Genomic DNA, 23,929 nt, shown 5'->3' on the forward strand with positions numbered 1-23,929 from the left:
TTACATTTCATACAGTAAAATGTCAAGGCTATCGCGTTTTCGTCCGCATCATTCAGTTGTGCAATAATTAGTTTAACCTAAGTGGTTCAGTGAACAATTGTAAGAGAAATAACTCATCATAATTCATTAATCAAAACACAGCTTTCCACTAGCAGCAAAGAAGTTTTCTCTAACGAACGATATTGCTCTTTACTATATCTTAATTATCTTATTAACCTTTGTTGTTTTTGAAAAATAACTCTTGAACAAAACAAGGACCACTCCAAAATGGCCGCTCTCTTTAACTGTAACTTTCTAACGTCTTCAAACCGAAGCTTTAGACTGCGTCCCGTTGCTTGGTAACAGAGCGGCGTAGAAATATCAGAACTGGAGTCGGCGTGTGCAACATGGCAAAGCTGGTGCTGGCAGGTAATGGGGTTGGGTGTTCAATATCCGGGACCAGGTGGCAAAGAGCACAATTATAGACCAGGATAACTTGGAATGCATGTGTGAGCCAATCGGTAACGAGACCATAGACATCTATTATATGTTAGTAGCTCACCTGAATGTGGATCTCTGTCTGTGTCGGCCCAAAGACATCTAATTTGGATATTTTAATTTACAATTTAGGTATGCCTAAGTTACTTGTTTCTGCAGTGCCTCTGATAATATATATCTGGCCACTCGTACCTGCAGACACAACTTCTGTAATCGATGGTTTGTACCGAGATGCAGTTAGTTACTAATGTCCCACAAAAAACTTAATGTGTGGTTGCATGGGTAACAGCCTTTTAATTGCAGATTTTGCCCCTACAATTCTATGCAGTATTTTTGTGTATCCCGAAAGGAACACCATAAAGGGTTTCTACTATTTCACCCTTAAGTCTATATAGGCTATGCTATTGAATATTTGTACTCCTCTCATCACCACGAGAGTGCAAAAGCTTGTCTGAAGGGTTGGTGGATTGTGTCCCAGCTGCAGGTGAACCAGACCTTGGAGGGGATGTGGGGAAGAGAGGAGAGGAGAGGACGAAGAAGAGGAAAGCAAAAGTGACAGAAAGATTTGAAGGGTACAGTGGGAATGAGGCAATGGGGGAAGAAGGGATGTGGTTGTGGAAGTAGGGGTGGATTAATTAGTCATGTAAGAGAATTAAAATGAAGTGCAGAGCACACATAAGTTAGTTAAGCCCTGCTCCCAAAGTTGAGCATTCAAGGTATTACAGTACATTTCAGCGTGGTAACAGTTTAAATCAATCCAGGGTACTATGGTTGACTAAGGATGTGCTGGGTTTCCCCAGTTGATGCTTATGGAAACGTCCTACCTTACACAGGGAGGAAGATGTGTATGTGCTGAGCAAACTGAAGGAAGTGCCAGGACCAAGGCATGTTCGTGTATAGATGAATGCAGAAGACACTAAAGGAGAATGTGAAGAGGGAAATAAGGGCAAGGACCATCCCTTCAAGGGCCAAACCTGCTTGGCAACTTGGTGACGACGGCATGCAGGGAGGAAGTGTAAATGCAAAGGATAGTGATCCAAGTGTATCGGTGTTTCACTCAGAATTATAGTATGCAACATGGAGAATTGGATCCCCCAATATCTTTGTTGTTTCTAAGGATGTGGCGTAAGGCCCAAGAACAAAACTTGGAGTGCTCCTAACAACAACTTTGGACAATGCTAGTAATTAGTGATTCTAACCCCAGAAAGCAGGAATAAGATGGGAAGCTAAGCAATAATGAACAATAGTGATAATAATAAATACCAAAAACATGAAAAAACTCTTTCAAAGCATGTGTTGAAATGAGGTGACTCAAACAACGGAAACAAGTTTGAGTGTTTATTAAGTGGAGAGACACATGACAGCAGGCGCTGCCCTCCAAGGCAAAACCCCAACTGACACAGTTAGAATCTCACATGAAGAAAAACACTCTAACATAGAACAGTGTGATATCATAATGCAACTAATACACACAAGTAAATAAAAAGAACCTCTAAGTTCAGAACATGCCTACATTATATTTTATGAATATGCTGATACATATAACTGCACAATAAGTGACAAACCCAACACATCTCCTCCCTTACAATATTTATAGAACTACTCAAGGTAATAATCTTTCAACCAGAGGGGTTTGTTTCTTACCCTCTCTGAACTTGCATTCACATCATTATCTTCTTGTGCACCTTTGCTCTCACCTGACTCATACAACTGCTCACTGTCATTGTCATTTCTACTTGTTTCATAGTCCTCCGCCTCACCAATATTTTTGCACTTTACCAATCTGGACATGGACCAACACTCTCCCCCTTCTATGATAACTACATTGCCTCTCACCACCGCAATTTTCTTAGGGCCAATGAACTTACTCTCAATGCATTTGGGAGACAACCTGGGATTCTTGACATAAACTATATCACCCTCCTTCCACATTATCTCCTTGGATTTCTTATCTGTATCAAACTTTTCCTTATATTCATTTTGGGCTTCATTGATAAGTGTCATGATCTTATTCCTATCCACATTTACGCTCCTTGCCAGATCTAGCCAACCCGGGCAAAGTTTCGTGCCCTGGTGTCTACCTTTGAGAGACATGAAAGGAGAAACCTTGGTAACAGAATGCGGAGTCATGCAATAATTCCAAATCATCCCTCTCAGTACCTTCTGCCAATTCAAACCCGCTGCCATCGCCAACTGTAGCCCCCCTTTCACGAACCTATTCACCCTCTCCACCAGACCATTTGCCCTGGGTTGATAGAGAGCCGTCCTAGAGTGCCTTATCCCAAATTTTTTGAAAAACTCTATCATCTTATCAGAACAGAATTGAACACCATTATCCGAGATCAGTTCTGTGGGTAAATCCTCTTTATAAAATACTTCTTCAAAAAACAAAATCATCTGGGAGGTGGTAGCTTCACGAATCGCCTTCCACTCAATCCACTTTGAGTGGTAATCAACTAGGACAACCAAATACTTGAGGTCTTCCCCCAAATTCTGCAGTGGGCCCACCAAATATACAGCAACCTTTTTCCAGGGCTCATCAGGAACACTCACCGGTCTTATAGGAGCTTCTCTAACAACCTTGCTCTTATCACTTCTCTCACACTCCCTGCAGTTCCTTACACACCTCTCCACATCACTGTCAACTCCTGGCCACCAAAAGGATTGTCTGATATATCTCTTCGTGCCTCCCATGCCCAAATGTCCTTGATGCGCTATGCCCACCAATGTGGACCTAATGCTACTGGGGGGAACTACTTTACTACCTTTCCTGAGCTTGAAACCATCCTCTGACATACTTAATTCATCCTTTATTCCATAATAGGAGTCAAATGCTTTCTCAACAAGATTTCTATGGGGCCACCCTGTTTTGGTCCATGCTTTGACTTGTGCTAACACAATATCTTCGCCGTTGGCAACTTCCCACTCAGCCTTACTTATGGCCTCATATTCAATTTCAGAAATGCTCAAACCCTGCTCCAGGAATGCCTCCCCAGTATCCTTGCTTCCAACCGGTAGCCTAGACAAACAAAAAAAATTGTCCTTGCCTGGTATATACACCACCCTGAAATCATAGGCCAAAAGTTCTATCATCCATCTTGATATCCTAGGAGATCCTTTGTCCATTCTACACTAACCAACAGCTGAACCATGGGTTTATGGTCTGTCCTAGCAGTAAAGGTTTGACCCCAGAGATAAAACTTAAAATGTGCCACAGCCCACGAAACTGCCAACGCTTCCCTTAATTTACCTCCGCTCCCCTCAACGGTCTAGATGCAAAAGCAATGATATGTTCAACTTTTCCGGCATCATACTGGGATAGTGCAGCACCCAGACCCAAGGTACTTGCATCTACAGCCAAAACTGTTTTCCTGCCTGTCACAAATCCCCCCCAAAGAGGGCGCTAGTATGATACTCTTTTTGATCTTTTGGAAAGCTTCCTGGCACACACTCAACCACTCATACTTTACACCTTTTTTCAATAAATCTCTCAACAGAGATGAAATAGTGGCAAAACCACTTACAAACATGGTAGTACTCTGCCAGCCCCATAAACAAACGCAATTGTTATTTGTCCTGTGGCTGGGGAGCACTACTAATACTGTCAACAAGAGACCTCTTTGGAGTAATACCATCACTAGAAATTCTGTGGCCTAGATAATCCACCTCCTGCACAGCAATTTTACATTTATTCCTCTGCACAGTCAATCCAGCTTCCCTGAGTCTGTTTAGAACAGACCTCAATGTCTCGCCTTGAAACACCTGTGTATAGGCGCGTTACAAATGCCATATCATATCATATCATATCATATCATTGTGTTCAATAACAGTGTCAGCAAATACTAAAATATCATCCTGGAAGACAGTGACCTTTTTTAAACCTTTGAGTACCTCCTCCATTACCCTCTGAAAAACAGACGCAGCAGAAGCAGGACCAAATGGCATGCAACTGTACTTAAAAATACCCTCAGTGGTGATGAAGGCAGTAAGGTGCTGAGACTCTCTAGACAATGGAACCTGATGATAAGCCGCTGAGAGGTCAATGATAGAAAACAACTTTGGTTCACCCAGTGTGGAAAGCATCTCCGAAATGTTTGGGAGTGGATGCCTCTCAACAACTATGTTCTTATTCAAACTGCGTAGGTCAACACACAGTCTTAACTTCCCGTTCCCATTGGCCTTAGCCACCAGTACAATAGGCGATAGCCATTCAGTGGCTGCCACCGGTTCAATTACTCCTTTGCCAATGAGATCATCCAATTCATCTCGAAGCTGACTCCTCATATTCAGTGGCACCTGCCTCACTATGTTCACTATAGGTTGTGCACCATGCTTAAGTTTAATGTGATGTTCAAAATCCCTGAGTTTTCCCAATTTCTCTGAAAATACCTCAGGAAATTCCTTGGTCCAGACATCCTCAATTTCTGAAATTGTCACTGGATTGGGCGCACTTGCCTGTACTCTAACGCCCAAACTTTTTTGTTCCTCCCAACCTAACAAGGAAGCTCCTTTCTTGGCTACAAGGATGTTGGCTTGGCACTCCCTTTCTTTGTAGAACACTTTTGCAGGGAATTCGCCCAAAATGTCTATTGTAGATTCACCATAGCCACACGCCCTAACGTTGGTGGGGCGAATTAATTTATCACACTTCTTTAAACTGTTCACCAAAGTGTCATGTGATACTATAGTCCAGGGAGAGCAAGTGTCAACTTTCATGACCAGTTTGCATCCATCGATGCAGAAAGTGCTTGTCGGTCCCTTCATCTCTCCAGAGATGGCCGAAATTTCAAACACATATTTGGGACCTGGTTCCTGGATGCTCGACACTTCCTGTATATTGTAATTCCTCCTAACACTTTCCTCATTGTTGGGTCTTCCTTCTATTCTGGGCTCTACAGAATATATGGAAGTGGCCTTACAAACATTTTCAAAATGCCCCCTGCCCTTGCACTTGAAGCACTCTGCGGATCTGGCAGGACAGGATGGAAAGTTGGCACCATGCTTGGGATTGCCACAGCAAGAGCATGAATACCTGGTATTCCAATTTCCTCTTCTTCCTGCCGGAATGTTTGTCTTCTTTCTTTGGTCAATGGCACACACCGAGACAGCTGGGGAGACCTGTTTATCAATCCGGAGTTCCTTGATGTACTGGGACGTCTGTTCAATACTCCTGGCCAATTCAACCGCCTCCTCCAACTTCATATCTTTAGTCAAAAGCTTTTCTTGAATCCTGGCGTTGTTGGTGCACCTGACCAACTGATCCCTGATCAGCGAGTCAGTCAGATGCTCAAATTCACAGGAGTAACTCAAGGATCTTAAACAGGCAACATAAGATTCCACGGACTCGGACTGTTCCTGTATTCGCTGGAAAAACTTGTGCCTTTCAAAACTAATATTTTTCCGTGGTTCAAAATGGTCCTGTAATTGTTTGGGAGCCAAGACATATTCATCTGCATCACCAGCCTCCGGCACCTGGTTCCTAGCTAAACCATCAAATATCCTGCGCCCCGCCACGCCTAGATTTTGGAGCAACAGAGCCTTCTTGCGTGCAGAACAAAACCTCTCACCCCCCCATTGCCACGAGGTAGTTCTCAAAAATGTCCTTCCACCTGTCCCACCTGATGGGAGGACGGCCTGGTTAATTTAAGAAAGGAATGGATGCAGCCCTGGTAAGTGCAAAGTAAAAGGTAAACAGATGAAAGGAAGACTTTCCTCTCCTTCTTTTCCTCTGTTCTGTTATAATTTCATTTTAAAAAAAAAACAATGAAATGAAGCAAGATTTGCAATGTCAACTTAAGAATTGGATGCCAGCGTGAGCAGAGTCCATTGTAGTGGAGAATCTGTGCCACTGGAACATGCACTCCCAAAGTTCCTCTTTCAACAATGGAGAGCAGAACACATGAAAAGAAAAACTAGGCTCTCCAGTCTGCAAGGTGTAATGAGCCATACCGAAAAGAACGCCATGCCAGCTGTTTGCCCGAGGCAACAAAGTAACTATTGTGAAGTCATTTCTCTTCATGCCAATCCTAGGCGTGGGAACCAGTTGCCAGGCAGATTTCGTCACAATGGGAAGACCGGGGCTTGTGAAAGCTATCACCTTCAAGAACGCGCACGTCGCAGGACGCTGAGCGCGAGACGGAGCCAGTAATCCACGGGGCACCGCTTGCGCACAGTTCGCGACTCTGAGCCGTTCCAGCCTCCTTGCGGGAATTTCAGAGCGGTACGGATGCACACACACACCGCCTCCCCCTCCTGCTGTAGCGAGCGTCCCGGACTTGCCTGGAATGCAGTCGGACGACTCCGCCGACCTCCTCTGCCTCCCTGTTAAGCCGCCTGCTGTCACCCTCACCAGGGAGGAGGGGCCCGGTCAATGCAGGGACACGGAGCGCCGAACGAGCGAAAGGTGGACCCGATGAGGCTCCAAGGTGGGTCAACAATAAATCCTCGTCGCCAATGTTGAAATGAGGTGACTCAAACAACGGAAACAAGTTTGAGTGTTTATTAAGTGGAGAGACACATGACAGCAGGCGCTGCCCTCCAAGGCAAAACTCCAACTGACACAGTTAGAATCTTACATGAAGAAAAACACTCCAACATAGAACAGTGTGATATCATAATGCAACTAATACACACAAGTAAATAAAAAGAACCTCTAAGTTCAGAACATGCCTACATTATATTTTATGAATATGCTAATACATATAACTGCACAATAAGTGACAAACCCAACAGCATGCTAACATGCTTCGTATACAATAGGTACATTTCGTTGGATGGCAATAGAAAATGAAACAAACCAGGTTAGCTTAACCACTGCCTTCACAGGTGGACAAAAACACAACCCCATGTTATCGGCCTTGCTCATCATCATGTAATCAAGAGGCTTCCACTTACCACCCATACCCTTGCCAAGCAGAGGGCTGAGTTAGGACACCCTTTCCTAGTCTCTGTGGTTCCCAATGTAAAGGAAGATAAAATAAGCAGCGACGACACATGAAGAGTGGATAGATTGTAGAAAACCGGTGGGGATCCAATTGGATGTTTAGTTGATTGGAAGGTTCAGTGTGAACACAATGCGACTATACCTCTGAGCTACTTTGAAGAGATCACGGTCCTATTGGCATAAGCAAAGGCATAGTTGGAACCCGTGAGTGGGGAAGGGGGAGGACATTCTCAGATAATTAAAAGAGGAAGGTTCTGTCTGGTGCAAGTTCTCAATGTCTGGCATTGCGCCTAGACGGGGTAAAAAGGGGAGGAAGAAATATAAAGGTGCTGGCCATGTTTGTGGGAAGGTGGGCATTCAATGCCCAAGACTCTGCAAAGGGCATGCTTCCATATGTGAATGTGCAAATTAGGCAAAAGGGAAAGAGGGCTGGCCAGTGGCACACACACAAGGTAGGTCAGACAGTGAATCGTGCAAACATTCGGAGTCATCAAAGTGCAAAAATCAAGCTTAAATGTTTCTTTACCCATTTGCTGCTGGAAGCTTCGTGAATCTCACTCCACTCTACTCCAGAAAAGTGAGAGTAGAATCGTGGCTAGGGCAGTCAACTGGAAAAGGGCAAAATGCAGCGGTAACAGAGGGATCACCAATGACGAGGTATACACTGCAGATGTGTCGGACTTTGAAGCACAGCACTGAGACTCTTGAGAGGCCTGTCGCCATGATATGATATAATAGGTTATTTATAACGCGCTTAATACCCAGAGGTTTCTAAGCACGGACCCGGGAATCGAACCTGTGTTGCTCCGTGTCGTCTTGCTTCCAAGGCGAGCATATTACTGCTGAGCTATCCTCCTACCGTGCAACCAAAATTGCCTCTTTCTTGCAAAATATCAGCGAAGGCTCACCAGACTTCCCCCAACCAGGCTCAGACTGACTTATAGGGCAATAGGGCAATGCCCAAACCAAAAATGCTAGTGTGGGACAGATTTTTTGGTCAAAGTGGGCCACTTTTTTGGCCCATGTGGGTCAGTTTGACAAGTTACTTCACCATGCAGCTAGTAGTTTTGACCAGTGCTACTGAATAAATATTCTTGAAAATGCACAATTTCCCTCACATTATATCAAAAAACGCTGCCTTGGTTACTACTCTGTCACAAAAGGAATGATTCGCCATTTGCAACAGTGGGGCACTTTTTCATTGGTACCCGAGACAATTTTATGCCCCTGTCCGAACCTGCCCCCAACATACTGAGCTATGTAACATCCCACAACACTGTGAAGTCCTTTGACACTTTCCGCTTTCCAACTGCCCTCCCTAATGCTCCATGACCTCCAATTAAAAGTCAGTCCCCAAGAACAAACAATCCCTTAAGGGACAAGAACTCCCTCTAAAGAACAACCAGGATCTACCCATTGAGGAATCACCCATTTCAGATACAGGCACAAAAGAAGAGTTCCCATCGCGCTTGCCCCCAGAGTTACTCGCTTAATAATAATTGATCTGTATTCTACTATTCGCCAATGATGGGACTCCACAGAGGCACATGGGACACCCATTTCAAGTCAAGTGTTTTCATGACCACTGCCCTATGGTCCCCACTGCACATTTCTTTTAACGCCTCGTCTAAAACTGTCACATCTCCATCAGGGCTAGTCCAGAACTAGGTTTGGAGAGTTGGAGTTGAAGGGAGCGCCGGTCCCCTGCGCAAAAAGGGATTGCTAATGATTGTTTGTGGTCTGGCCTGCAGCGTGACATATGGTTTGTCAGGGAACCAAGACTCCAAAGTTCCTTGAAGTGTTAGTTGTTGGGTGAGCTGACAAACCTAGTTTGAATTAGGCGCTGGCTAATCATAGTTTATTCGATTTCTAGAGTGATGCCATTTTCTGAGTTGTCAGAATTAGAGACACGTGATTCTTGTTTGTGCTTCAGTAACAATTTTTTATTGGGGCCAGTTTGAAAATTATTTCCCAGCCCACCCCTGGAGGAAGGGAAAGGAGGAGTGTACACGTGAGTTTTGATTTGCCAGGTACATGTATGTGGGAAATGAGATTGCTGGACTGGAGAGGTTGTTTCCATGGTCCCACCCCTGTGCTCATCTTGTTAAGATTTAAAGATTCCTATTATGAGTTTGGCAGCAAATTAGCAGTAAATCTGTAAATTTACTGTCAAAATCTGTCACTGTTATCAACACTCGGTTCACTGGCCTTACCACAGGATAACAAGTGGTTGAATGGCAGTGTAAATACCCATGTTTGGAGTCCATAGGACTCAATGGGGATTTTGGTCAGATTTACAGTGAGCAGTAATTCTGCACAGTAAATCCTCAGATTTCTGGCCATAAATTGTCAGAGTTACATCCACGGCCAAGCTCGGAATTCACGCGTGCAGTAAAGTGGCAGTAATTCCGTTACCACGCAAAAAAGTGTTGGTAATGAAATTACCTGAACTTTTTTACTGCACTGTCAAACTAGCGATGAGGCCCAAAGTCCTGCATAATTGCTTATTCTCACTACCTCAAGTCCTTCCAAATACACAGGCTCTTCTTCTTTGTTTGCATTGTAGGAAAATCCTGCAATATGATATGATATGATATGATATGATATGATATGGCATTTATAACATGCCTGTACACAAGTGTTTCTAGGCGCGACAAGACAAGTAGGGGGAAACATAGGGAGGACAAAACAACAATCGTACAAGGCCCTGTGCCATTCAGATCACGCAAGTGCAGGAAAGTGGAAGGGGAGAAGTTCTGAGGGAGGGCTGGAGAGGGAGAAGTGCAGGTAGCTCAAAAGTGCAGCCAGCTTGTGGTTCAGTGCAGGTAACTCAATAAGTGCAGCCAACGGATAGCTCATAAATGCAGAGAGAAGGGACTCTAGGGTTGAGATACAGACCTCAAGTGCTAGGGGAGCCGGGCGACAGTGCAAAGTGCAACTGGACATGCATGAGCCTGTGCCCAAGTTCAGAGGGTAGCCAGGTGACCAGTGCGTGGAGCAGCCAGGAAATCAGCAGGGGAGAGGATGAGAGAAAGCAGAAGCGAAGAGGAAGGTCTTGATTTGGTTCCGGAACCGAGGGGGTTCTGCTCAAGTTTGGGAGAGGCAGGGAGGCTGTTGCAGAGGGAGGCCCCAGCCAAAGATAGAGATGCCCCCAACTCTGCTTGGAAAAGTGACTGACCCTCAGAGAAAGTGGATGAGTGGAGAGCTCGGTAGGGGAGATTTTTAGGAAGAGAGAGCTTGAGGTAGTGTGATCCCAGGCACCAGAAACCCTTGTGGACGATGCAGAGGGTCTTGAAATTGATCCTTGCCACCACTGGTAGCCAATGAAGAGATTTCAGAGCTGGAGAGATACGATCTCTGGGCTTGAGGCCAAGGACAAGTCTTGCAGTCCTATTCTGGATAAGTTGCAGAGGTCGGAGAGTAGAGGCAGGAAGATTTAGAAAAAGGCTGTTGCAGTAGTCCAGCCTAGAGAGGATCAGATCTCTGGAGACAGTGAGCTTCTGGGGGAAAGTGAGGAAAGGAAGAATACCTCTGAGGAGGTGCAGCTGATAGTTTGACTTCTTAGAGACATCAGAGATGTGAGGAGAGAAGGAGAGGGTGAAGTCGAAGATGACCCCAAGTTTCTTAGCTGTCGCAGGTATGAGCAGGAAGAGAGCCCAGAGTGGGCGGCGAGAGAGTTACTTTGTTCTGACTGCCCAGCACCAATACCTGCCCTGATGTCCATGGAACCTGCATTCAAAGCAAGCAATATTTGTTAGTTATCTAACTTGCAATATTTTTTAAAAAGTGCATGGAAATGATCTTATTTTAACATGCATACTAATCCTCATCTGTTGCTTCTCAAGTTTATTGCTAGTTAATATGGCCTAATATGAACACCATAAAAGTAAAAGCAATCATGAAACTGCTGTAAAAAAAACGGTAGCTTCAGTTAGCAAAACATAATCAGAATTTTGTTCTACTGCATTCCAAAGTCAGGTGGTATTTTAAACCAAAGTTTTTCAAAATGACCTGCGGAGAACAATATCTTTACATTACAGCTGGGAAGATGTGCTCATATGCATATGTTGCAGAGTGGCCTCACATCCAGGCTTCACCATGTAACCAAGGTGTGTTCTCCCAAATAAATCATTTTATTTCATTGTGCCTTATGTGCTAAATTATAAATCCTTATAAGTGATTCAGCTCACACTGTCTGCTACCCCAAAAAAGCCCCACTTACGATATTACATCACAGTGACCATTTTTACATTGACCCTCAGAAAGTTTATTTGTTGGTTGGCTTACCTGTGGTAACATCTTTTAATGTAACATCCCATGATCCTCTTGAGTAACTGTTACTGGCCCATCCTGCTCCCCCCACCTGCCTTGCTCCCACGGACACCAAATAAGACAGGGAAGACCAGAAGTAGAAAGGTATAGCGTGAAATTCAAGCATGAACCAACGCCTGGCAGGACTGCTCCACCTCACCACAGGCATTAACATCCTTATATAGAGATGGAGGGGCTAGCCCATTCTCGACCAACCATATAGTTATATAAGTTATAGTCATATAAGGCACGGGGCAGAAGAGAAGGTGAGGAAAAGTGTAAGTTTCGTGGTAGAATGGTTTCCCTGGTAATAAGGTGGTCTCTGTCCTTGAGGGTCTGGTTTCACGCAGCATGCCGTCACATACACAATGCACTTCTCAGGAGGGGTCGAGGCTGACCCCAGCAGCCTGAGGCATGGTGTGCACGCATTCCGCAGCACTGCGACCTTGCTCGACTTCCCGGCCATAACCCAATCTCTCCTTACAGAGGGTCTCAGAGAAAACAATAGAAAGTACAATGTTTGAGTTGGTAGCATTCTTATGTTTTTCTTTCCCTCATAACCACTGCTTGAAGCCATGCAGTTCAGCAACATATGATTTTCTACCCAAAATAAATTTCAATAATGTCATCATAATATTTATACACAATAATAAAGCCAAAACAAACATAATAAAGACTGCTATCTTGTGCCCCAACTCCCCCATGGGACCGGTTAAACATGTCCACCAGTCCACTGCTGTACAATCCACTGCAACCCTATGGTATAAAGCCGCCTGCATCCTTATGCTGTCTATATCCTTTGTGATTGCCCCCTCCTCCCCTACACAGCAGGATTCATTAGGAACTGCGCAAACTCCTCCCTTTTGTACCAACAATAAATCCAGAGCCATCCTATACTGCATCGCTGTGGCCCGACACCATTTCTTTTTGCATAAGCCCCAAAGCATACGCTGTAGCGTTCGTAAATAGTTCCAAATGTTCTATGTTCACCATTGCTCACTCTAGGTCATACACCCCTAGCTGAGCGAGCATCACTCTCACTGCCTTACGGAACCCTGTGTTGCGTATCACTAAAGGGTTCTCCACTGTTGCTACTGTCTCCTTTCTAAACCTGTTTGGCCCCTTTTCTGGTTGCCTTATAAGGACATCTGGGTTTATTTATCTCATTATGCATGTCCCTTTCCAGTTCCAAGTTAACATCTTGTATGCCCGCTGTCCACACAGTCAAACCACTCCCGGGTGTACAATCAACACTATCCGGGAAAGTACATTCCGAAAGATTGTGAGACCCACTTAATTATGTTTATTAAATGGAGGAGGGCCCGTACTATTGCAGATATTAGACAGCTGCATGATACCCAGTGAATCAATCAGTACTCCACCCAACTCATATATTGTAATGTAGAAAGCATCACTTTCATCGGTTACTGGGAGGAGACACTTTATATTTTTTAAGGCCGTATATATGGGTCATGTTTATCATAACTGAATGTGTGCCTGGCTTATATAACCCCACCGAGACCTCATTGTATCTGTTGATGCCTCTAGATATGTTGCCCATACGTGCGTAATATGGTGCCGGGAATGAAAAATGAAAGTTAAAGAAAGGGAGTGCTTCACTTCATTCAACTATAAACCCCTCCCCCTTCCACCCTGCAGCTTCACTACCCTCTCTCATCTTGACATTGTAAATGGTTCAGCCAATAATGGCGTACCCTGCTGTGCATGTCAGGGAAAGTGCATACATAAGCAACAATTTGAGAAATTGAAAGAACTGGCAACCGCCTGGGGGATGTTGATGCATCCGTTTATATTCTACTCTGCCTCTCCTTCTGGAGTTGATACCCAAAGTGCAGTTCTTCTGCAAAAGAAAGTAGATAGTTCAATGTTCACTTTTCATAAGTCCAACCAAATATAAAGATAACCCAGTCCCCACTTTCCTGGTTCCACTTGCCCACAAAACAAAGTTCAATTGAAATACAACAGATGTCCACAACCTTGTGGATCTCTCCCGTCCCCTGCACACCCAACGATTATTGCTAATACAATCAAAAAGTAGTTTGTTTCATAGATTCAAATCGTATTCCAAAAAGTAATGTAGATCACACTTATGATGTGCTTTATGAATCAATTTATGATAAAAAGAATATTGTACTCAACGATACATTATTATTCAACAATAATACTATATTTCCTGTTCAATGACAATTTTAAGTATCTTTTCTTAGTTCAACACAACATAAATAGTCAAATACATATCATAAATAACAGATAGTTTTTCTCTCTATCAATAATAATTCTTATTGAACATCTGATATTCGATTATGTGTCTCAATGCGTTTCGAGGTGTTCTATCCCCTTCTTCAGGAGTTGTCTATCCTTTTTTCAAGGTCCGGTTATCCCATCTATAATAAATGAGTGGATAGAGTATTATCACTCTTGTGTTCAGATTTCATTTAAATCATATTATATAAGTATGTTTTTTGGCTGTCATACTTCTTCATCTCATAATTAAAATTACCTGTGTTCCTTCCTATCTTGATCACTTCTGATATACTAAAGAATATTGCCTGTGAAATCAAAAAGAATACAAAGATTGTAAAACGACTGCTTTGCTAATTCCAGAATTTGTCTATTTAAAAATCCAATTACGGGTGTTTAGAGTCACAGTATAGTCCCAGTGATTCCAGTATTACCTGCTTGTTGTCCTCAAGATGTATGTTTTTTAGTAGTAGTGAGGGATTTCCTGTTAATACAGGTCACTACTACTAAAAACATACATCTTCTTACAGATTTACCAGTGTGAGATAAGTACAAACCACCAAATTAGGAGAAGCAGGGAAAAACCGGACACTGGTAAGAGACTAACGGTCAATTTCTATACAATTCAGAAAAAATGCCAAGAAAGATAGAGAAAGTAGAATACTTTATTAAACATACATATATGCATTCTTGTAGGCACCAAGACTAAACCCAATAGGCGACTCTATGGGTTTGCTCACAAGATTGGGATTACCATCAAAGTCTTCTTAGCTAATGACTGATAGAAGAACGGCGAGGTAGAAGAGGGGCATCTAAACATTCATACAGTGCTTTGGATGAGGACAACAAGCAAGTAATACTGGAATCACTGGGACTATACTGTGACTCTAAACACCCGTAATTGGATTTTTAAATAGACAAATTCTGGAATTAGCAAAGCAGTCGTTTTACAATCTGTGAGGGCTGAGTAGGCAGTTTAGCCACTACTCATCCTTGCACTTGTTTCCTCTCCAAACTCCAATCCTCCCCACAACTTTTCGTTTTTTGGGCTCTGAAACATCGTTGTATGCATGTAGCATATGACAAAATCCTGAATAAATGTATTTTAATTGCAGTATACATTCCAGACTATTGTATCCCTGGATTTCTTTCCACATCACAGTATAGCCCCTTGAAAAATAAGGTTGTACAAACAACATTTCTGCAACACAGTCAGTTGTCTTTGGGCCTGCCAGGCCCTCACAAGCTGGTCAAAGCATTATGTGCCAGTACAGACAGTCTGAAGCACAGTCAGGGAAGCCCTGCCTTAAGAGCAAGTGACACAGGACCATTTTTGGGACAGTAGTAAGAATGCTGAGGAATACTGTGCTTTTGGACACCCATGTCATTTGAATGGCCTACAATGTGTTTCATTCGACAATGACAATGACTCAGCAGATCTTATTTCCATCAGCTCAGAACTTCAAAACCACAGAGAGCCCCACTAGGTCTCCTGTGCCCCTTCCTTGGACCTGACATTGCCTGTGTTTGCTTGTTTTGTCAGCTCAAATGGAACTCTCATGTGGCAAACAATAAAGATTTTCCATAATAACTTACTAGAAAGTCTTAATTCTATTAAAGACACGGAGGCGAGCATTATGCTTCTCTTTCTTTTATTCAACAATAAAGAAAGGGCTCAGCAGCAAGTTATTTGTGCACCCAAATGTGCCATGAGTAATGTGCAAAAAAACAGGTGCAATAAATATATAATAAGCATAGTAATAACAGTAATATCATAACATAAAACTAAGAGTCTCTGAAGAAACTGCATTTCCCAGGGTGCTTAGCTCCAGTTCATTTAGAGGCCACTAACATGTGACCTAGTCCACCAATAGTAGTCCAGATCCCCTCCATAAACAGTCCTAAACGTGATGTCACTTCCTCTTTCGAGGCTGGGAACTTGGCTGTCCATGGTAGAAAGTAACTGTAGCCAACTTGTAGAAGAACCTGAGTCGGGCCGTGATCAAGCGGACTTGTCTGCAGGCGCTGTCAAAGAAAAAAGGAAAATTAGTTTCCTGAATATGACAACCCTAGATCTCTTATCAGGGAGGAGAGAAATTCATGGAGTTATTCTGATAGAATACATATAAATTGCAACATTAATATTTACCTTAGGTTTTTAATCAACATCAAGTAACATGCTGTTATTTTCTCGCCGGGTGGGATAATGCTCGCCTCCGTGTCTTTAATAGAATTAAGACTTTCTAGTAAGTTATTATGGAAAATCTTTATTCTATGTCAAGACCAGAGGCTCCCATTATGCTTTTTTAAAGCTTACTTACCACAATGGATGCCAGCTGATCTACCGGTTTCAGGTAGAATTGTTTGAATATTGATTTGCTTGCCCAGTCTGCCATTCTCATGATGTCTTCTAGGCGACCTCCTGCCTGAAAGGCTTTGGAGGCCATGGCTCCTCTAACGGAGTGGGCTCCGAAGTGCAGGGTGTCGATCCCTGCTTGAGCTAGAGTCCAGCGCACCCAGCGTGCTAAGGTCAGCGCTGATACCGCTTTGTGTGGTTTACGCAGAGCTATCAGTCGCTGTCCGTTAGGGGAAGTCCTGAGTGAAGCTGTCTTTCTTTGTAAACTTTCAAGCATTTGACCAAGCAAAGCTTAGCTTGGTCTCTGAAAGTGGGATAAGAAATCACCCTGGAATTGCACTTCGTTGTTCTATGAATATGGAATACAATGCCATCCGAAGAAAATGCCCTGCCTGCTAAATCTAGTGCTCTGACATCAGAGACTCTCCTGCAGGCTACCAAGCAGAGTAGGGTAGTGAGTTTGCCGGATAGGGCTGTACGTGATAGTTCTTCGTTACGAGGCCAAGACAAAAAAAGGTTCAGTACTTTATTAACGTCCCAAAGCTTGTCATAGCGAGCTGGAGGTGGGATGGTAAGCCTCACACCCTTGAGCAATCTGCAGACTAGGTGGTGTTCTCCTGCTGGTACTCCTTGTATAAGGTCATGACCTGCGGAAATTGCTGAACGGTAGGCGTTCACGGTCCTGTAGGCAAGCCCTCTTTCCGTTAGGGATGCTAGAAAATTCAAAATCTCTTCTACAGGTGCTGAAATTGGATGTAATCCTTTCTTTCGGCACCAGGAGCTCCAGATGCTCCAAGAGTTGGAATATCTCTTGAGGGTAGTAGGAGCCCAGCTCTCTTCGATGAGACTGACTGCTTTGTGAGACATGCCTGGGACTCTGCATCTCGACCTGAAATCCTCCAGGCCGCTAGGGTCAGAGATCCGCTGAGGAGGAGAGGATGACACTGACCTGCTGGATCTAGTAGGAGATCCTGAAACTGGGGTGGTAGGATTGGAGAATCCAAAGAAAGTTCCAGAAGAACTGGATACCAGGTCTGAGATGTCCAGACCAGCGCTATAAGGATCAGATCTGCATGCTCCTGACGGGCCTTCGCCAGGGTCCTCGCTATCATAGTGAAAGGAGGGAAACCATACAGTATTCCCTGGGACCATGACTGCAGGAATGCGTCTGTTGCAGCAGCTGCCGGGTCCGGCTTCCAGCTGTAGAACGTTGGTAATTGGGAGTTGAGTCTGGAGGGGAAAAGGTCTATGGACATTGGACCCCAGATGTCCTGGAAACGGAGGAAAACCTCTCTGTTGATCCTCCAGTCGCTGTAATATTTCGAGTGACGGGAGTACCAGTCCACTACTACATTTGTGAGACCGGGAAGGTATTCCGCTGTCACTGAAATCCGATGATCCAGACAGAAATGCCAGAAATCCTTGGCTAATTCTGTTAGGGGTCTCGACTTTGTCCCGCCCAGATGGTTGATGTATCTTACCGCTGAGATGTTGTCCATCTTGAGTAAGATACAGCAACTCGCTCTGTCTCTGGCAAAAGAGCGTACTGCAAAGGAACCTGCAAGAAGCTCTAGACAGTTGATATGCAGATCCAGTTCCTGACGGGACCAAGGCCCTCCCGTGGCTACGGAACCACATCTCGCTCCTCAACCGGAGCGACTGGCATCCGATACGATGATAATATCTGGAGCGGAGCCGAAGATGGCTCTGCCGTTCCAGGATTCCATGTGAGTGAGCCACCAGTTGAGTTCTGTCCTCGCTTGAGGAGACAGTGTCAAGAGTTGAGAGTAAGAAAGGCTTCGCCTTAAATGTTGGCCCTTTAGTCTTTGCAGTTCTCGATAGTAAAGAGGGCCGGGAAATATTGCTTGGATGGAAGATGAAAGTAGCCCTATCACTTTTGCTAGTTCTCGAAGAGAGAACATGTTCTTCTGTAAGAGCCTGCGTATCTCTCTTTTGGTAGAGTGGATCTTGGTTGATGGGAGTCGAAGTTGAGAATTCTGTGTGTCCACTATGAATCCCAGAAATTCCATATTTTTGGATGGAAGTAGAACTGACTTTTCCCAGTTTATGAGAAAACCGAGGCTGTGTAGCAATTTTATTGCCATTCTGGTTTGTTTCTGAACTAGCTCTTGTGAGTGGGCCATGAAAATGATGTCATCTAGGTAAATTATGAGACGGACACCTTGTTCTCTTAATTGAGCTACTACAGGTCTTAAGAGTTTGGTGAAAACCCAAGGCGCCGAAGAGAGTCCGAAGGGTAGACTTGTGAACTCCCAATCTCGATTTCTCCAAGAAAATCTGAGATAATTTATGTGTGCTTGATGAATCGGCACTGCGAGGTAAGCGTCCTTTAGGTCTAGGCACATAAGCCAGTCATTCGGTCTCAGAAGATCTCTGAGCATGTGTATACCTTCCATTTTGAAATGGCGGTAAATGATGAATTTGTTGAGAGCTCTGAGGTTTATAACTGGGCGTAGCTTTTGCTTCCTGCGTACAGAAATATGGGACTGAAGAAGCCTCCCTGACTTGAGCAGGGGCGAATCGCTTGCTTTTGATGGAGACTGAGTATTTCGTTGTCTAAGGCGGTTTGATCTGACTGAGGCATTAGTATGGGAGTGGGGCGACATGTCTGAATGGGCTGCGTGAAAAACTCTAGGCGCAGACCCCGAGCTGTGTCCCTTACCCAGGCGTCTCCCGATAAGGTATCCCAAGCATTTGCAAACATCTTTAGCCTCCCTCCTATGGGTGTTAGTGGTGCTGGCGCTGTTATTAGTACACTGATCTGTAGATTGTTGTTGAGCTGGGTATCTAGCTGCTCTCCTCCAGGGACACCCTCTTCCGCGACCTCTCAAGGGGAAGAACGTGTCGGAGCATTCTTGCCAGGAATTATGCTGGCCTCTGGATTGTTGAGGTCTCTTGTCGAAGAAGTAGCGGCCGGAAGAGCAACCTCTTCCTCGTTACGCCCTGGAGAAAACCTTGGTTGCAAATACTCTTTTTATTGAAGCCTGTGCTTTGTCCAATGCAGTGAATGTCCTGACGAATTTTGTCATCTCCTTCATAAAAGGATCTCCCAAAAGCAGACCTTGCGCAGTTGGGCCAAATTCTGTGTCCGCCAGCTCTGTTAATTTGCCGTCTATTTTGTATAGGATGCCTTTCCATCGCTCTGTTGAAATAGCGCAACTGGTGTTTCCTCAGAGGCAAATAGCCCTCTGGACCCAACCGGACAGTATAACTGGGTCGATGGGGTCCGAGAAGCTGATGGCTGCATTTGCAAGATCTGAGATTTTTGCTAGTGGACCTGCTACTTACAGCACTTTGTCCTGGCAGGACTTCCAGGCGCGATCAATACCCTTCCTAGGGTCTTTGACGTTTTTACCTAGAAAGGTAATCATTTTAGAATCAAGCTCTGGAGTCAGAGCTACCTTGTCCGCAATGTCTGGTCGTGGACATTCAGCACGAAGTCTGGCCCTGACTTCCTTGTCAAGTGGCTTGCGCAGCCTAAGGTGGATGTAATTCGATGTCTTGGAAGATGGTTCCCAGTCGGTAGACCTTGGGTGTATTAAGTCTTCCGGGGTAAACATCCCTTCTGCAGGAGGCTTGTTCCCGGTTGTATCTTTAGGGATGGGGTCTGCCACAATCCCTGCCCCTGAGGGTTTTGAATCCTCTAGATGAAATTCCTCTTCTGAAGAAGAGTGGGAAAGATCAGCGTCGTAGATCATCTTCTTCCGTGCCCTGTCCCTATCCCTCCGGGCTTGAGGGTTCATCTCCCCTGGTTTCTTCCTCGGGGTAAGAGGGTTGTAGGGAAGGGGTTACCTTCCTGTTCATGAAGGCTTGTTTCAGCCTTGAGAAGGCATCAGTGACGGCAGCTGTGGCATTAGTTGGCTGGCTCGGGGGGGGGGGGGGGGGTCGTAGAGCTCTTGCGAGCTGGTGTACATCCCCCTTGAGTAAGGTGCTTTGTTTTCTTCCTCCCCGGGGGGGAGGTCCCTCTTAAATGCTCCTCCATGTTGTCTAGGCGATTTTGTATGGGAATAAGCATATCTGTTACAGCTTTCTTAATACTGGTCTCCACTGAGGATCCCAGAACCTTCTGTAAGCTATTAGCCATAGCCACTTCATCTATATTGCAGTGATCTCCCTCAGCTTCAGACCAAGCCTGATCTGATTGCGGCGAGTACTGCGCTGCCATGGGAAATAAATAAATGCACCTTACTCACTTTTTTTTTTTTTCTCCTCTTTTCTGGGCTTCTGAACGCCTTCTCTCACTGCCCAGTAATCTTATATACAGTTCAGCTTGTTATTGTTCTTAGAATGCTGAACAGGAGATTTCTTTCTCCTCTTTATTTATTTATTTTTATGCAAATTTGGAGTTTAAATATAAATATATTCACTCGTGTGGGTTTCCTTTGTTAATCCGCGATGAAATCGCAACAAAAAAGGAACTCGTAATGTCAGAGAGAGAGAGAGAGATTCCGGCGCTCGAGCTTGCAAGAAACTGTTATACTGTAAACGGTCATGCGCACTTGAGCGCCGGAATGTTGAGGACAGGACCAGGGAGAGCAGGAGCTCCCCTGGTGGTCTGCAGGCGGTGCAGCGTGTTCCGGGTAGGCCACGCTGACTCTCCAGTGCTCAAGGAGAGCAACGAAGATGCGGGGAAGCCGGCGCGAGTCCGGCGAGTGATCCGCTCGAAGCGGATAGAAAAAACAGCTGATCAGCTGTGACGCAGCGTTCGAGGCCATTAGTAAGGCAACTGGCGTCGGAGCGCGCTACAATCAGCATGAATACAAAATCAATATATCGAAGTTAAATTAGCAGAGTGCACTTTTAATAATAATGAAATAAATATATTATGAAAACAATATAACGTTATCTTTAAATTATGAAATCCTGTCATAAACAGTGCTAAACATGAAGTACTTATCTCTTGCTGTGAGCAGCAAAGAAAGAGGAAGTGACATCACGTTTAGGACTGTTTATGGAGGGGATCTGGACTACTATTGGTGGACTAGGTCACATGTTAGTGGCCTCTAAATGAACTGGAGCTAAGCTCCTGGGAAATGCAGTTTCTTCAGAGACTCTTAGTTTTATGTTATGATATTACTGTTATTACTATGCTTATTATATATTTAGTGCACCTGTTTTTTTGCACATTACTCATGGCACATTTGGGTGCACAAATATCTTGCTGCTGAGCCCTTTCTTTATTGTTGAATAAAAGAAAGAGAAGCATGATGGGAGCCTCCGGTCTTGACACAGAATTCTTGTCTCCTGGACTTAACATTGAGTTGTTTTGCAGATGTCCTGGGACCTGTGGGAGCAGAAGGATACCCCCTCCTTTCACCTGATAGTACCTTGGTGGTGCACCTAACATTTGTGGATGTCTTAATTAATTCATATTATTTTACCATAAAACATTGTGCAACTGCTATAGCCAGATTCTGATTCAAGTCCTCTTAATTTCATTCTCAGTTTTTTCACCAGATTCTCCATTTGGATACGTTGTGTCGAAAATGTATAGTCATTTCACCCTAATCGCCAGATCTGAGACTTGGTACATCGTTCTTGAAATCCCTTGCAACCTAATCCTGATATGTTCCCAAACCCTTGAAAAGCTGGGCCATGTCTTTGTCACACCTATCTTGCTCCTTCCATGTGAGCTTGGTGCTGTGTCATCCTACGCTATCCAGACGCTCTTCCACAGAGCTTGGCTTGCTCCTACGTCCAGTTGTGCTCTGAGGTAGGCCTTGCCCCTGAGGCCTTGTTGCTAGGTATTTTCCCTATGTCCTCTCCTATGCTGCACCCACACGTGATTGCTGTTGTGGAGGCTCTACTGAGGTAACTGTGTTCCCCTGCAGCGCCATAGGGCACCTCGGATGGTGAGAGAGGTGCTCCAGCTCCAAAGTCTGAGAACTAGAGAATAGTGAGAGACAAGCTATGCAACACTGCCCCTGCGGCTGCCTGTGAACCAGAGCTCTCCAGCCCCAGTAGCTGTAAGGAGAAGGAAGGTTGCCGCAGCTGCCCTTCGCCACACCTGGAGTCTCTGAAGACCAGAGGAGAAAAAAGGGGTCTTCTGATCGCTGGAGGCCTGGTTAATTCCTTCCCCACTCTGCAGGAAAGACCCACGGTTGATCTAAGCTCCAATCTGCACTGCGCCCCCTAAGTTAACACCTGGCAGAACTTGCACCGAGTTCCTTAGCCCTTGACCCTACCAGTCCCCCCACACCTCTGAAGTACAATTCAGAAAAGTGTCACTTGTCACTAAAACACAGTGTAAATAGGTGAAGTTTAGCTGTGCAGTGTTTTATTTGAGCAGTTTTGTTGTATGCAAAATGTCCCTTGCACACTTCGAGCTGTCTGCATTTATTCTGACTGCTTAATATTCAACCTGATTTAAAGGTTTCCCCAATTGAACTGTGTAAATGCTACCATCATATAATCTTGCCCCTGTCATAATAAGCTGCTATTATTCGGACTTGTTGGTATTATTTTCATTCACAATTCATTGTATTCTGCCAATTAATTTATTCTAACATAAACTCTGACCAGCATCCCCGGTGTCAGAAATCGTTGCCTTGGCTCTGCAGTCTTCCTGTGTGCACAATAACTCTCACATTGCCTCATTTAATTGTGAATGCGGTTCATTTGTTACTATTCTTTTGCATTGAGCCTTCACTGTCCATTGTTGTATTCGTTGTGCACCAAGGTCCTTAGTCCCCAAGTCCATTTCTGCCCCTCTTCCAGGTCTCCCGGTCGGTGAGGTTGGCACAATAGCTATCCCATCCACACTGTTGATGCAATCTCAGGAACATTGGTCGGGTTCAGTGTCGTTTTCTAGGAGGCACTCACTAGTAAGAATCCTGGTTGGTCCAGGACCTCAACCTATTGTGGGCCCTTCGAGTAATCTTCACTCTTTACACACACGTCTGTCGCACCAGCATACACGGAGTCGTTGAACATTTTAGCCTATCGCTTTACCTTGGAATACAATATCATCACACAGTTTAGGTAATGAACTGGCAAATTGTGGAGTCAAAGACACATTACATTTTGGAATGCTTTGGAGAGAACATCTTAAGTTCCCCAGTAAAATATTTGGAGACAATTGGATCCACTGCTGTGTTTTTTTTAAACAGACCCAGCTATTTACCAATTGAGTGTAAAGTTGTAATGCTATAAATCCAATGCGGGCCCTAATTTCTGCCATAGGTGTGGATATCAACATCCACATTATTCTCCGCTAACGCCAGGTCCGATATGTAATCAGAAAGGGGGGCCACCTGAAATGTAAAAGAATATGGAGATTTATGTGTTCATTATATGCCTTACAAGTTGGTACAGGAGAAGAATCAAAGCCTGCGTCAAAAAAGAGCTGAAGGCAATTCATTAATGTCCTATTAATGGCGTCTTAGATATCATATACCACTCAATGACACCTAAACACCTGACACACAATACAAAATGAAATCGGTTCATCAGGACATTGAATGTTGTTACGTTTTGCGGCGAGAATCTTAGCAAAAGGGAACTTAACTAATTCTATTCCTTACCAAGAACGAGTGTTGCTACTTATCAATCCAGGGGAC

At 44.4% G+C, this 23,929-nt stretch overlaps 1 protein-coding gene across 1 annotated transcript in view; it reads left to right on the forward strand.

Moving 5' to 3' along the window:
* Window positions 1-283: 283 nt before the first annotated feature.
* MDH1B (malate dehydrogenase 1B) overlaps window positions 284-23,929 on the forward strand; it is a 194,541-nt gene continuing 170,895 nt past the window's right edge. Inside the window, exon 1 of the mRNA XM_069615573.1 lies at window positions 284-408. Coding sequence (XP_069471674.1) covers window positions 387-408 — 22 coding nt within the window. The 5' untranslated portion in view covers window positions 284-386. The remainder of the gene's footprint in view (window positions 409-23,929) is intronic.

This window comes from Ambystoma mexicanum, chromosome 9, assembly GCF_040938575.1.
Source record: "Ambystoma mexicanum isolate Mex_15411 chromosome 9, UKY_AmexF1_1, whole genome shotgun sequence".
Classification (NCBI taxonomy): domain Eukaryota; kingdom Metazoa; phylum Chordata; class Amphibia; order Caudata; family Ambystomatidae; genus Ambystoma; species Ambystoma mexicanum.